This window comes from Anguilla anguilla, chromosome 8, assembly GCF_013347855.1.
Source record: "Anguilla anguilla isolate fAngAng1 chromosome 8, fAngAng1.pri, whole genome shotgun sequence".
Taxonomy (NCBI): domain Eukaryota; kingdom Metazoa; phylum Chordata; class Actinopteri; order Anguilliformes; family Anguillidae; genus Anguilla; species Anguilla anguilla.
In genome coordinates, this window is record NC_049208.1 from 37,567,299 (window position 1) to 37,582,429 (window position 15,131).

Consider the following 15,131-nt stretch of genomic DNA (forward strand, 5'->3'; position numbering starts at 1 on the left):
TGAAGAACAGAAAACCATAGAATTGTCAACTCAGGCATATACAGAATGAAATTATTTGAGTCAAAAAACACGGAACATGACTTGAATATTTTCTTAGTATTGAATGACAGACCACAGCAAAAAGTTTATTGTGTTAAATGGTAGACAGGAAGGACTTGCTGGGTTTTTTTTTTGTTTTTTGTAATAGGGTCTTAAAAGGCAAAAACATTTCAAAGACAGAAATGATTTTGGACAGCATAACAATCTGTTTCCGCAATAATTACCCCTTTTTTCTTCTTCCCAACTTAGAATCGCTAATTGTTCCGTGTGAGCCGGAGCAGTGTCACCTTCAGCCGCATGCATAACAGTCACCTGAAAGGAGCGTATGCCTCCAATGCACTCTCCCATGAACCAGTAATTATTCTTCATGGTACATGACTCACATCACCGCGGGACCGCTAGCGTCTCACTCGCCTTGGCGCTTGGCACATTAGCGGAAGGTGCATAGGTTTAACTCAAGGATCCGAACCGCTCGTAAACCGGTGGCAGCAGGTGAGGTGGAACACGGGAGGTGAGGTGGAACATGGGAGGCTGACAAACATACCTTTAAATCGATCAGTACTTCCAACCTGTTTTATCATGGCAAAGCAATTTACAAGAAATGTACGTCATCATTGTTCCTTGGATGTTTATCCATACATTAAAATAAGCTGTGGAAATCAGGTTCACAATTCTGTGATGTAAAAAAAATACACACACACACACACGTATGTATATTGGGCGTCATTTCTGTTTTAAAAGTCAGTTTTTCAGTCTCCCCAGTTCCATTTCCCCTGCTACTGCTGCTTGTAAAAAGAAGGCAATAGAAGAAGGCAATTGTGTCGCACTATTGCACACATTGAGCCATAACCAGAACAATTTACTTTCTATGAAAGAAAGAAAAACCATCAGACTAATTCGTTAGGCGTTAGACTAAAAAAAGGTCACTGTCTCATGGATGATTATCCTAAGAGAACAAGAATATAACTGATGGTTGAGGTCAGAATTTATACTTGAGAGTATGCTGGAGAGGATGTAAAGTTTCTTTCTTGTTTCATTATGAGATAGAGATAAGTCTCAGAGACATGCAGAGAGGATGACAGGTGAATCTCTCTCCTGCAAGACACACAAGAGGTCGTCCATGGGCTGACGCTCACAGCGTGTCATGATCAGTGTATTATTTCATTTTGACAGCCATGAGACCGTGAGTCGCACCCACCCCCTGCTCCATGCCCCTTTGCTCTTCGCCTGCTTGGCCGTGACAACCAGTTTCCAGCATGCCTATGTTCGAGGCACAGATGTAATACGCGTTCGCATGTGGAATAGGTCAAACAACTGTGCATACCCTATCATAATGACTCTAGTAAGAGAATGAAAGTATATTTAATATACCTGTGGGTAAAACTGGTTTTAAAAAAGACCTACTTTAAATGTTACTTCTAAGTGTTGAACAGACTGTCACATTGCCTTGGAGGAATTCTGAACCACTCTTCCTAACAGAATTGTTTCAGCTCTGGCTAAGTTTCTTAAAGCTGTCAGGATTTTTGATTCCGAGGAAGTGTGCAGACTTAATATGAAAATCCCCTCACTAAACTTAATTCCGGGTTTTGGGGAGAAGTGTAGATCAGAGTTAGGCAATTACAGGTTTATTTCAGAAGAAATGGTACTGCACTGTCACTGGGTGAATTATAGGACACAGCTGAAGAAATATTTCCAAATCTTTCTCAGAAGGCATAAGGGTACTTGTCCGTTGTGACCAATGATGTCAATATAAAAGGATGTGTCTCTTCATATGGACTTTTTTTCCATGCATAGTCAGTTAATGACAGAAGAGTGATTGTACTGTCAATCACAGTTAATTTTTGAAAGTTTCAGAAACTTTCATTTTTATTTGTACTGTGACATTCACCTCTCTTATTTATTAATTTTGAATATGCCTCTGCTGCAGAAAATGTATTTATTTGTTTATTTATTTACTGTTTCTGTGGAAATTAAATGCTATATAATAGCACTCATTTTTAATGTGAGTCTTTCCCGCCGCCTGTACAAACAAGCGTTTCACTTTGAATATTTGTTTTAATAATGTATCTTATTTAAATAAATTACTTCATTACTTCCAAAACTAATTTGCAAAAAGAATATATATATATATAATTTTCAGAAAGAACCATTTATTTTTACTTTTTTATTATAAATTAAACTCAAAATATTGTAGAATTTTCATTTGGTAGTGTGAGGATTGAATTCTACCTGGAATAAAAGGCAATTATAGAGAAACTGGGGAAAAATCTCATAGGCATTTCTTATTATAAAATCTGGCCTTTTCCCAAAGACAATTTCCATATGTTTCCAAATGATTGTAGTCAATTTTGTCAGACTGTAGCCTGACTAATATTTCTATCAAAAATATACCTCTGACTTTGAACTATAAGTTCTCAATTTAAATGAATGATCAGCCTTTTCACAGTGCTACATGCACTTATATTCCTTAAATTAAAGAGAGGTACACATTGCATTCAGATTAGGTTTGGGGAAAAACAAATCATACAGAAGATATTTATGACAGTTTTATGTGTCTGCGGTGTATATATGTATATATTTGCCTCACTGTACTCCTTTATGGAAAAAAAACCCATGTTCAAAAACCACATGTGAAAATCCAACATGTCAAAAGTACACATTAACTAAAAAATAATTAAACTTACAAGATTAGAGTGGAAAAAAGTAACCAATACTATTTGAAGTCACGTGTTGGTTTCTCACATGAAAATTGTAGTTTTAGAATTCTAAAAAGTGAAGATGCAAATTCCGCGTGACTTCTTTTCAATTAGAAAATTTTAATTCACATCACATCAAGCCAATCGCATGTTTTCGTTTTACATGTAAATATTTTATCTACATATGAAAATGTTAAATTGATAATGGCTGTCAAATCTAAATCACTGTCATAGAATTCTATACCTTCAATTTTCCCATTCACTTACAATACAAAGTGTGAACTGACTTATCTTACTCAATAGCTTGAGGTTTGATCCTTGGAGACATGTGCACCTTGAATACCTATTCATATATCTATGTATTTGATAACATGGAATTGTCCAGGAATAAAACTCTCCAGAAAAGCAGTAATATTGGTAATACTCTACTGATTTTATCCTTTATTTTATCACATTATATATAACTTGAACCTATTTTTACTCTCCCTTCTTGTGACATCATAGTAGGGAGCATCACATAATAGACTGGCCCCTCCAATCAAAAAAACTGACTGAGCACCTCACAGATGGCTTAATTTGCATTTATGTGCTTTTTCTTGCTTCTGTTGTACAACAACCTTCTCCAGTTATTTTTGTATCGTGGGTGTATAGGTCAATTTTCTTCACCTGACATTCAGATGTTTCCTGGTCGTACACTTCAGTGCAGCCCTCGACAAAAATATTAATTGGCTCATATGTAGGACAATCTAGAAATACAAAGAGAATACAATATATAAATAACCTTTAAACAATAAAAAACTGGTGAAAGTTAAACAAATCCCCTGAGGTGCAACATAAGAGGAAATGTGGTAATCCTGATGTATGCCACAGCTTTAAACTGCTGCGGATGTGTCCTCAGAGCGCTCGGGAACGGAGCGAAGTAAGGACGCTAACGATAAATCGGGCGCGCAGGTCTCTGCAACCTTTCTTAATGTTCCCTCAGCTTCGGAAGATTTATCACAGAGGATTTGAAGAGTAATGACAGTATAAGAAAACAAAGTCCAGCAGGGACATGTAGTACATCATTCAGATTTAACACTGCCATCTGTTTAATAGTACCGGGATGACAACAAAGGTACTTAAGACCAGCCATTCATAGCGATGACAGATGCTTCCGAGAGTTAACATGCTTAGGGAAGTGGGTTTCCTAATCAAATTCCTGATTGCCTAGACAAGGTTATCTAAATGGGTCTAGTGTTTATTTCTCAAGGCCAGTTGTTTAAAAGGATTGTTGTTTGCTTTGTCTTTGGAGAAAGACGGGAGACAGGGAGCTGTGAAGTGGTAATGAACGTCCAGTCAGAGGCTGACCTATTTAAGAAGTCTGGGCACTTCTGCAGGTGTGACATGCTTCTGTTGGGATTTCAAAAGCACTGTCTGTCCCATTTCATGCTAGGTTAACACACAACTGTAGCAGTAAGTAATGGAGCAACAGTAGCACACATCAGACATCAGCTTTGGTTGTTAGGTTCCTTTTGTTTTGTTTGTCTCGAAACAATGGAAGCTAATTTACTGTTAATTTAATATTGTATTTTCGAAAGCTTGTATTTTTTCTTTTCTCTTTTTTTCTGAATAGCTCATTGCCCATTGTTTGTTCTAGAAGCAGAATTAGCTGTTGAGGAAAGGTAATGGAGCCATGTTTGTAATTAAAATTCAATTTAAATAAGCAAAATACAAGAACACGTTTGTTTTTAATTTATTTATCTGAAATGTCATGTCACCTGAACTGTCCATTGGCTTTGTTTTCCATAAAATTCTAACTTTTCATTCAGCCATTTTAACTGCAGCCGTATGTCTATAGGAAACTAAAGAGCACTTTTTAATGGTTCATTTCATCAGGATTCGGGAGGCTCCTAAGGAGTCACTGACTATGGTAATTGAGCACAGAAGGCAGCAGGTGAGGAGCACCATGGGTATATTGACAAACTGTCACAACAGAAATGAGAACTTTCTAACAGCATTAGAGCTCCTCCCCCCTCTCTGCGCAAGAATAAGGAGCTGACAGGCTCTCGCAATCAGAGAACTGTTGTCAGGTCTCTCTGCAATCCTGTATTCCCTCATTGTCAGTGATTTCAACTCTGTAGTGCTTAGAATAATAATATTCATATTGCTAAGGAGTATTATTTTATTGTTTTCATGTATGTCTATAATTATTAATTTTGCAAGTACTTGTCAGTTATTCATATTCAATACCAACAATGTTATATAAAGTGGCACATTAAATCCTCATCTCAACAGCAACAAGAACAACACTAATACAGGTACAGAACAAAATAGCCAGAATTACTGTAAATAGGCCGCAGGCATTTAAGCATATAAAAGTAAAGGAAACATAATTACATCATTTTAAAGGGAGTTTAGAGCCTTGCAGCAACCTATAAAAGTAGCATCACCTTAAATATTAGTGATTACATGGTGCCAATGATGATCAATGAGAACAACATTAAATTGCATCACACTGCTGTTAGTGACTTTCCAACTGATTAACTAAGTCGAACAGGACAGATTTCCACAATGGTAATACAGGATGTGATTATTCATCATGGCCTTATATATATGTGTGTGTGTGTGTGTGTGTGTGTGTGTGTGTTTATTAGTATTATTATAGTTAGAGCCAGGAAAGCATTCCAGTGTAATTAGCTTTTGTCTAGTCAGATGTGGCGGAGTTCACCTAGATCATCTTGTGTGCGAGTTGTCTGATCTTCGTCATCCGCGTGGATGAGTTGTATCATAGACAGGTTTATTAAGATCAGCAGCAGGCCTAATAAAAAATACTCTGCTGTGAGATGATTGGAAACTACATTCAGAATAACAATGGCAGCTTCTCCATGCGGACATGACACCAGTATCAACGTACAAATTAAGAGCACTGTTCATAAAGGAACAAAGTGGTGTTAAGCAATGCTTGATTGATTACTATTTGATTTTGAGTATTTTGTCCTGTCGTTTCCAGTTAGAGTAATATGCTGTCAGAGAATGGTGCTGTCAGAAAGCAATATTTAGTTTTAACCTTTTTGTGCTTTTGTCCTGGATTTCTTTCTCTTTTTTTCCTTTTTTTTTTTTTTTGCTTTATCCAACCTTTTTTTTCCATGTACCACAGTCCCTACACTAATTTAGAGTGTCAGACCACTGATTACAGGCTATGCTTTGTGATTTCTATGATGCCATTATGAAGAGTAACTAAATTGGAAAGAAAGTATCAGCACCTGCAGGCTACTGTTGGCCATTTCCTTTTTCTCGAGGTGAGAAAAAGAAAGAGCGAGGAGGGGGGAGAGGGGGGTTGGGGGAGAGAAAAACACATTCCTGTCAAACGAAAGATTGACAGGTAAAGGAAGTGGTCTCAGCTGCAATAGGCTGTGTGGGCTTGATGACAGTCTTACGATAAATTACCACTCTGGTTTGAATGATAGCAGTAATGCTGAACGATGCCAGCACTGGATTGTTTTGTCAGAAAACCACCAGGGACCTGGGAACCAAAAAATGTGGGATGGCCCCTTTTGTTTCTGATAAACGCTGTCATCCCTCACATCTAACTGCCTTCTCATATATTTCTGGGCAGGAAACACCCATCAGAAGGTATTGAGGCTTCTTTATCACAAGTATCCAGTGATCTAACTGCTGCTTTATTACGTACATAGTGCTAGTCGAAATTTTATTTTATTATTGTAGGTATACTGTGATTCAAAAGCAAATTTATTATTGTGGGTATTGTGTCAATTAAATGCTACTTTATAATTTTGTATACGTGGTGATTAAGATGCTACTTTATTACTATGATTATAATGGCAGTTAAATGCAGCTTTATTATTGTGTGTACAAGGCTCCTTTATTATTACTGAGGCTACTAAACTCAGCCTTTATTGCCCCTGAGATCTGGCCCCATAGCCAGAGTCATCAGTTACAATTCATAACACAAGTCACACAACTCCTGTCTCAGAATGTTATACTCTGGTATCGCTGCCATGCTCTAACATGGTGCTGGTATATCATACAATCACTGCACATGCTCCTCTGTCTTCTGCTCTCCTCATTTACTGAAATGGGGGTGGAGTGGGTTGGGGGCTTTGGAGGTAGATGATGCAATCTGGGAGTCAGTTTAAATATAAACTAAAAAATGTTTGCTTCCTTTTTCACTCACAAAAGAAGTAACTACTAATAATGTAACAAATGGTGAAAAGTTTGCTAAACTGAGGTTTGTTTATAGATGTGCTGCATTAAAGAGTAATAGCACTCACTGTTATAGCCTGGCTCCGCCTACTACAAAATTATGAAAAATGCTTCCTGGGGTGGGTGGAGCAGGTGTGTCCATCTCATTTGCGTAAGGTATACACAAAGCAGATTCATTTGTACTGCGTAGCTGTGCCTGGCTCATGTAACCCGAGTAAAATTGTCAAACTAAGCATTGCAGATCAATTATGAATCCAGACTCAGCAAGTACATGGCCTATTTGTCAACTCAAATGTTTTCAGAAACATATTTTAGTTGACTGTTTAGGTGGAATATGAGAAAGTTTACTAAACAGGCCACCATGTTTCTCCACTTTGAAAACGTTGGGCCGAAACCAATCTAGCCATCAGGTGCTGGCAGTGTTTTGTCATATTAAAAAGTAAATGGACAAATTTGTGGGTGGCGACAATTTTCAAGCTGGATATCTTGATTGACATTTATATGACGTAGAGGTACCTGCAAAAAGGTACATGGACATTGTGAGTGGAGTTGAGCCAGATGTTTTCTGTCATTATTATTTATTATTTTCTGCCTAATGGTATAATTTCAGAATGTTGAAATGAGTGCATGTACTTAAATGTTTCATAAAGTAGGCATACAAACATGTTTACAGCTAAAAAAAAAACTGATTTAGGGTGTAATTACTCTTTAAGGTAATTGTGTCTAACTGTCTGCCTACATTATCTTATGCAAATCATCAAAGTACTGTAGAGCAATGTTATAAGCATTATGTCAAAGTTGTCTGTATCATTACTTTTATGGCCGCATTGTATGTAATATTATTGTTATTTAATAATGTTATTTAAAATAAAATGATGATCTAAGTATGTTTCTTTCTTTTCCTCCACAGCTCAAGTGATTATTATGAATATGGACATGACATAAGCGAGGATTCGTATGATTCATACGGTGAGTTTAGAGGTCTGCTTCGCCAAATACACATTTCTTTTGCACAGGGACTCAACTCGATTGTTTCGCACGGATTTGCTTTTTGATTCAGCAGTGTTCCTATTGGCAGTACCATCACACTGTCCGCTCTTTTCCCAGTGCTAGCGTCGCTTTGTAATCATAATGCTATTGCAGTCAGTGTTTCGCTTGTCTGCACCCTATCATTTGACATGAGCAACATTGTGTTTACCGTGTTAACCATTGTTTTGTTTGAATAATTCATGAATGCTGGTGAAGGTGAAGGTGTCTTTGTGGGGCTTAGTCTAACGGATCCATCTTCTCCTTTCTGATCTATGGATGCTCTTTATTCACGTGGCAATATAATCCATTCTATCCTCAATTCTTCACCTTCACACTCTTGACTCAGGCGGCAAGGTCATTCTTCATGGTGTGACTCCGTAATGTAGCAACAGCGCTGTTGTTTTCCATTTTGGTGGTGGAAATTCATTTGGTATTTCTAGTTCAGGACACACACAGTTCTAAATTATGCGCAGGTATGGAGGTTGAAAATAACGCCATGCAGTTTTGATGATCAGTGTTCATGAAGGTTGAATTAATAATGGTTATGGATTCTGTCTATTTTACATTCATTGGTTTAAGCAGATAAAACCTCAGAATACAAGTAAATGAGACAAAATAGGTACATGAAACAGCAATTCATGTATGGAGGTAGAGAAGAGGCTGTTTGCGTGAGATATTGAAAATCTCTTTTCTATTTTTGCTAGTCTTTGCTTTCTAGCAATAATTAATTTGTTGATGTAAATATAGGCCAGTGTATCTAGGTGAGATTTAATCGAACCAGTATTGCTGAATAAAAACTGTAACAGAATGAGTTTGGAAAGTGTAATCCTGTAGAGGTTCAGCGCTGATTCTATTATGAAACCTATGATTGCACATGGTGAACTGACTGAATGAATCTTGAACTAATAACTGTAAAAAAATGTCAGTGAAGGGATGATGCTATCATTGAATTCTACATTTTTGAAAAAAGGCTTAAAGACACTGGTATGTTCAGTGGGCAATGAACGCTGTACACTTTGTGTAAGATTAAGCTTTACATGACCAATGTTTTCTCATGACTGATACTAAATAATTCAGCTCATAGTATTACCAGCCCAGGACAAGGCACGTCGGCTCAGCTTGTCTTTTTGCTTCGCTGTAGCTGTCTGGCCTTCTTCGCCTCCCCCATTGCAGCAGCTAGCTGGCTAGTAACAGACACTGAAATTGGCTGCGTCCCAAATGACTCACTTGTTCACTCATTCACAATTCCCTATATAGTGGGAAATACGTAGCACACTACATAGGGAGTGAGCGGCAAAACAAACGTTTGCTTTGGGACATTGTTGTCATCACCTTGCGCCGCTGCTATCTTTTGAATATCTGTCGCACAATAACAGAAATTGCGTTCGTTATTGATGTGCCGAGAAAGCGGCGTTGTCTTTGGTCCCTGATAAAATATTTTTTTAACCCAATCTTTACGTGTATATATGAAATTCTCGGTTAAATATGAATTAATATTGGAATCGACCAAATGTATAGTAATATACTGTTCAAAAATATTTTAACAGGGACCAAAAATGACGTTTTGCTTGAGGTGCACTGCTACCGAGATTAGCTAGCTTCTTAGCTAGCAAGCAGCTCTCGGAGAAAAACCGTTAACGTTACACTTGGCACTCAAACGAAAATTTTTTGTGTCGAATATGCAAATATAATTCATGATTTGACATAGCTATGGACAACTTGCATTTATGGAAGTAGCTACTGCTTGCTTTTTCCAACCGCCATCAAAAACCGTAAAGCCCTACCGCAGTGTATTATGGGATGTTGTTCTTCCGGATAGTGTACATAGCTTGTACCCTACATTTTGTAGTGGATTGTGAGGCAGAAGTAGTTCACTATATAGTGTGCTACAATTTTGTTTCTCAGATGGGACACACTACAAAATGGCTGATGCCAAAAATAGTGCACTATATAGGGAATAGGGAGTGATTTGGGACGCAGCCCTGATCTCAAACCACAGGCTCTGTAGCCACACCCACCATTCCCCACACAGAAAAGAGTGCCACGCCCAGAAACACCTCAAAACATATTTTATAATTACAAATACAGGTAAATGTCCACGTATTCAGCTAAAGTGCACGAAGACAGAAATTGCCAGTGCATCATAGAAATGCCTTGAATGTCAATATATGTCTGAATTGGCATATAACATTATTAGTGCTTTTTACAAGATATATAAACAGTCTTACATATTCACCACAAGCAGTACAAGATAAGATTACTGGTGGAAAGTCAAGGAAGCCTTCTGAACATTTCAAAGGTGACCCATTGTCTAATGAATGCTGATGTACATCCATGATTCTAAAACACAAGGTTACCTTGCTCAAGCCTTTCTTTAAAGTGACAGTTAGTGAAAGCTTGACACATCTAATTAAAAAAAGGTATTGGTTAAAGGCTGACAACAGCCAACATGTCCAGAGAAACAGATGTTCGTGCCCCCGATGATGTTCTTAGCTCTGGGGTTGAGCCCGTTCTGGCAGAAGATCAGACAAAAGAAGCAATCAATGGAGGCACTTGCGCATTGACAGTGATGAGGTTGAACGAACGTTGATTTTTGCTAATGGTGATTGTGACCTTTCGCCAGGAGACACTAAGCAGTCTCTTTTCAAGAACTGTTTGATGTTGCATTTCAATTATATAAATGTGTCTTCCCAGGTGAAGGAGCAGCTGCTTGGTTAACTTTCTGTTTGAACTTCAACTTGCAATAATTTGGGGGATGTACGACATGAGAGGGGGAAGCCAGCCATACAAGAATATACTTTGCAACAGAAACTTACATCAGCTTTCTTGGGAATGCTTAATGAGTATGTTTCAAAACAACAATGAAAAATGCTGAGGGCAAAACCGCATTTTCCCCCTACGTTCCTTCACACGTGTGTTCTTTTCCCAGCAGGCCAAGAAGAGTGGACTAACAAGCGTCACAAAGCACCACCAGCAAGAACGACAAAGGGAGTGTACAGGGAACAGCCATACTCCAGATACTGAACTATTTATACAAAATGTTCTATGTTGTTCCAAGTAATGGATTTTCTATGGACAATCCCTCTGTTTTAGTTACAAAAAGCCAAGTGGAAGCAAAAAGATGAACTGGACAAAGACCTTGATGTGGTTGTAGTGTTGATTTAAGCATAGTGGTGCAAACCATGGAAGATTCCAATAACATGTAATGACACCATCTACAGGAGAACCAAAAGTCTGTAAACTAGGTAATCTATCTTTTCCTCATGACTTAGTATTCAAAACCACTGAGCCAGACATTTTTTACTGGAGGCTTTTATTTCTTTAAAATGTTCATTATTTAGTTTTACATTTAAAATTCTTTTGATGGGTAGAGGGCTTGGGTAACGTACAGTAGAGACTATTTCTGAAGGGTGGTTGGTAACTGTGTCCCTTGTAAATCTACCTTGACAAAACAAAGAAAGAAAATCATGATGCAGATAGTTTTATCCTCCCTTTTTTGTAACTAAAGATTCTTTAGCATTAAAGGGCTTATAGAAGCATGTTGTGTAAACATTGAAAACAGTTTTACTTTGCCATAGTTTGAGCTTGCTTTGATATACCCGATCCCATGTTTAATCACTATGTCCATTTCATTAAGTAATCTGTGGCTCTAAATGCATTGAGAAGATTGCTGAAAGTGGTGGTTGTTTTATGCTCAACTCCTTTAATTTTAGTCATAGGTCAAGGTTGCCATTGCATCATCTGAAATCATTATATCTGGTAACTTGGCATTTAGCACATTTCTGTGCTTCACCATTTCTAGGAAAATGGAAGAAAACAGTAAGAAAATAATTCATATCTGATGATAGAAGTAGTATGTATTGTTAATATTCAAATCATAAGCTTATGTAAGCCCTTTAATATTTTCCTCTTGGGTGATGCTAAATAAACTTTTTGAAAGGAATCAATGTGTTTGAGATAATTGTATACCATAATTGTATGTTGTGGATATTTAAACTTGTGATAATCTAAACTAACAAACAAAAAGTACCAATAAAGTTAGGATTGTTAAATTCTGCTATTGTTATTTCATGCAAGATGTTAAAACTGGAGAATTTACATCTCCACTTAATAACTTTTTTCTGTTCATTGTGCTTGTTAGATTCTCAGGAAAATATAAATGTACAATTTAAAAAGTGCTTAAACATTCTCCAGTTCAAATTCAAATTTGAACCCCCACCACCACCTCCCCCCTGCCACTTCCCCACACACACAAAAAAAAAAACTTATACTAACCTTACTTAAGTTAAAAGTAAAACTTTCTGACAATGTAAAACTGACTTTTGAAAATAAATAAAAAATAAAAAAGAGCTTTTTGTAGCTCTTTTTTTCTTGTTATAAAGTATAATCTAAGTAAGGTCAGGGCTTGATGAAGATGTTCTTAGGCTTCAAAAGTGCAAATTTGATGCAGCTGGGTATTAAGCCACTCTTGGTATACTCTTGGCTCAGTGTTGACAATATACTATATTGGCTAATGTAAGATGTGTAAGATTTTATGTGATACAAAAAGATTCTGTTTTGTGCTTAAACTATTCTACACTGTTCATAATCTATAATATTCATGTACGCTCATGTACAAAGGTTGCTCTTGGCATAGTTATACAAATAGAAGAAATTTGTATTTACAAAATCATTGCTTATGAAAATAAGCAAAAGTACATATTATTACAATAATTGTAATGACTGCACTTCTTTATGTCGATAATGGGTTTTTCCAGTAGTACACTTGAGTTGCGGTTTTTGGTGTTGTTTTTGTTCTTTCTGTTTCTCCCCTCCCCCTTTGGTCATGTGAGACCTCCCCAGTCCATAAACAAGCCCACCCGTGCTCTCTAAAGAGAATCTAAATGACGGTGACATCACCAGAAAGAGGATGCCACTAGCTGTTTAGAAAGGGCTTCCATTCCACAAGGTAAATAACCACGTAACCATTTTAATCACCCTTAATATAGTTTGACATAAACCAGTTCTTAAACATTAAAAGCAAAGTAGCTTAATAATACAGATCTTTTTCCCTTTCTTAAAAACTTTTACTTTTCTTCTAAAATTTGCTAAAATGTATATGTATGAACCATAAAAAGGAGCTAGAGAGGTAATGCTTGTATGAGTTGAATTCTTTAAAACTGTAAAAAGAATCATAAATAGCCGCTATATATATATATATATATATATATATATATATATATATATATTCTAATGTTTGCTACTTTATCAGATATAGGTAAAATGTAGTTGTTTGAATGCAAATGTCTCCTTAACTATGCTGAAATAGAATGTATTTTATATTGTCAGCTGTTACAATCTAGCAGTTGCTGCTGTTGTTTATGTCATGGCTGTTGTGGTTAATATTAAATTATACTGCTTTTGTATTGAAGGATCTGCAGAGATGCCTCCAGAACTGAAATGCCCCACTGCTCGTCAATACCGATTATAAGGTATGTCTTACATGTACAACAACAACAACAAAAAACGAATGTCATGGCATACTAAGTACCTACTTTTACTTTATATGTAATAATTTAACCAATCTAATAGCCAGGCAAATATCTTTCAAAAACATTCTCATGTACAATATTGCCCTCACGTTAAGCTGTGCTCTTGCCACATTTTCATGGTCCAGTAAGAAGAGAGCTGTTGTGGGTGTGTTCTGATCAAACACAGTCAACCCCAGCAAGCAAAAGCCCAAATCTAGCCATATAGAGGGGTGTAAATCTGGGTTGAGAGATGTTTTGACCAAAAACAGTCGAGGCTCGCTCAGGTTAGCCCCAATTTAGCTCAGGTTTTAGCTGGACATAGCCTGACTATGTCCTAGTCGGCTAGAAAACTTTCACTTTTCAACTAAGCGTAGCCGGGTTTTTACCTAAACATCTAAACATCTAGATGTTCAGGAGAAAGCCAGGCTACATTTCTACCCCTCTAGACATCTAGATTCGGGCTTTTGCTCACTCGGACATTTGTCCTTTACAAATATTGGCCATAATGTGTGACAGTGGTTATGGTCAGTTTTGAACTCATTCTCACTTTTAAGACAACAACAGACAAAAAGCTAAATTTCATCATCACTGTAATGAAACAACACTATTATCATCCATAGCAGTATATTGCATGGACACTTGTTCGTGACTGTGAACCAAGATAAGTAGTGGCTGATGATAGCACTGAAAATATCAGAAGAGATATAATCAGGACATACTGTAACCAATGTAGCAACCTAATCAGCACATACACTGAATGTCATGTACTTAGGTATTGTTGAAGAAAAATATTCATGATACATTTTAAATCAAGGGGGTGGCAAGAAGAGGTGAACATTGCTCAGAGGACCTTCAATCAATGGGTGAAGCATTTGAGACTTCAGAACTAGACAGAAGTATTACAGAAAAGCTATACTAGATGGAAGGGCAGTGTCTCCGTGGAGCACTGCAGTAATCCTCCCTCTTTCCAGTCCACTTGGTCCCTGGAGACCCTCTGCCAAGTAGAGATGCTGCCACCTTCATGCTAAAGGGATTTGCTGTAACAGAGACAAGGGGCCCCGCCATCTGAACCTCAGCAGGGCCTGCCAGCTGAAAGCATTTCAAATGTTGTAATCGAGTGTCCATTGTAACCTTGGAGATAACGATTTATTGATTTCTTTCAACAAAATCCATTTACTTCAAAGGGTGGACCACAAAATGTATTTCCAAAAGAAACATATGTTAAAAAATGATTGCGGTGTGTGTTTCTAGGTTTTTTGTCCCCCCCAACTACTGGCAATGTTTTTTGTTTTTTTTTTGTTTGTTTTTTTCTCTCCTGATAGTTTGAATTCTGTTCGTCAAACTACAATCGTGCAAAAGACTTACAATTACCTTAGATTTAGTCACACATGTTGTTGTTCCTGGCAACAACAAGATTTACACAGGATAAACACAGGATTGTTAATAATCACAATAGCCATGATATATTGTGATAATCCTTCTATCAGGACACATTTGTAACAGTCTTCTTAGATGCAATTGTTTATGCTTTTGTTATATCTGCGGAAATGTGGTAAAAAAGAGATGTTTTAAGTTTATTGCTCAGTTGGCCTACAGTCATTAAAGTGAGTTGAAAACAGTAAAAGGAAAGTGAAGATTTTTTGACTACTATTAA

The 15,131-nt window shown here is 37.1% G+C and overlaps 1 protein-coding gene across 2 annotated transcripts in view; it reads left to right on the top strand.

Annotated features, from left to right (window-relative positions):
* Positions 1-12,019, top strand: part of khdrbs3 (KH domain containing, RNA binding, signal transduction associated 3) — a 103,638-nt gene extending 91,619 nt beyond the window's left edge. The window contains exons 9-10 of one of the 2 annotated variants that reach the window (XM_035428432.1): positions 7,849-7,907; positions 10,897-12,019. In XM_035428432.1, coding sequence (XP_035284323.1) covers positions 7,849-7,907; positions 10,897-10,991 — 154 coding nt within the window. In that variant the 3' untranslated portion in view covers positions 10,992-12,019. The remainder of the gene's footprint in view (positions 1-7,848; positions 7,908-10,896) is intronic. The other variant, XM_035428433.1, reaches the window with a different exon arrangement.
* The last annotated feature ends 3,112 nt before the right edge of the window (positions 12,020-15,131 follow it).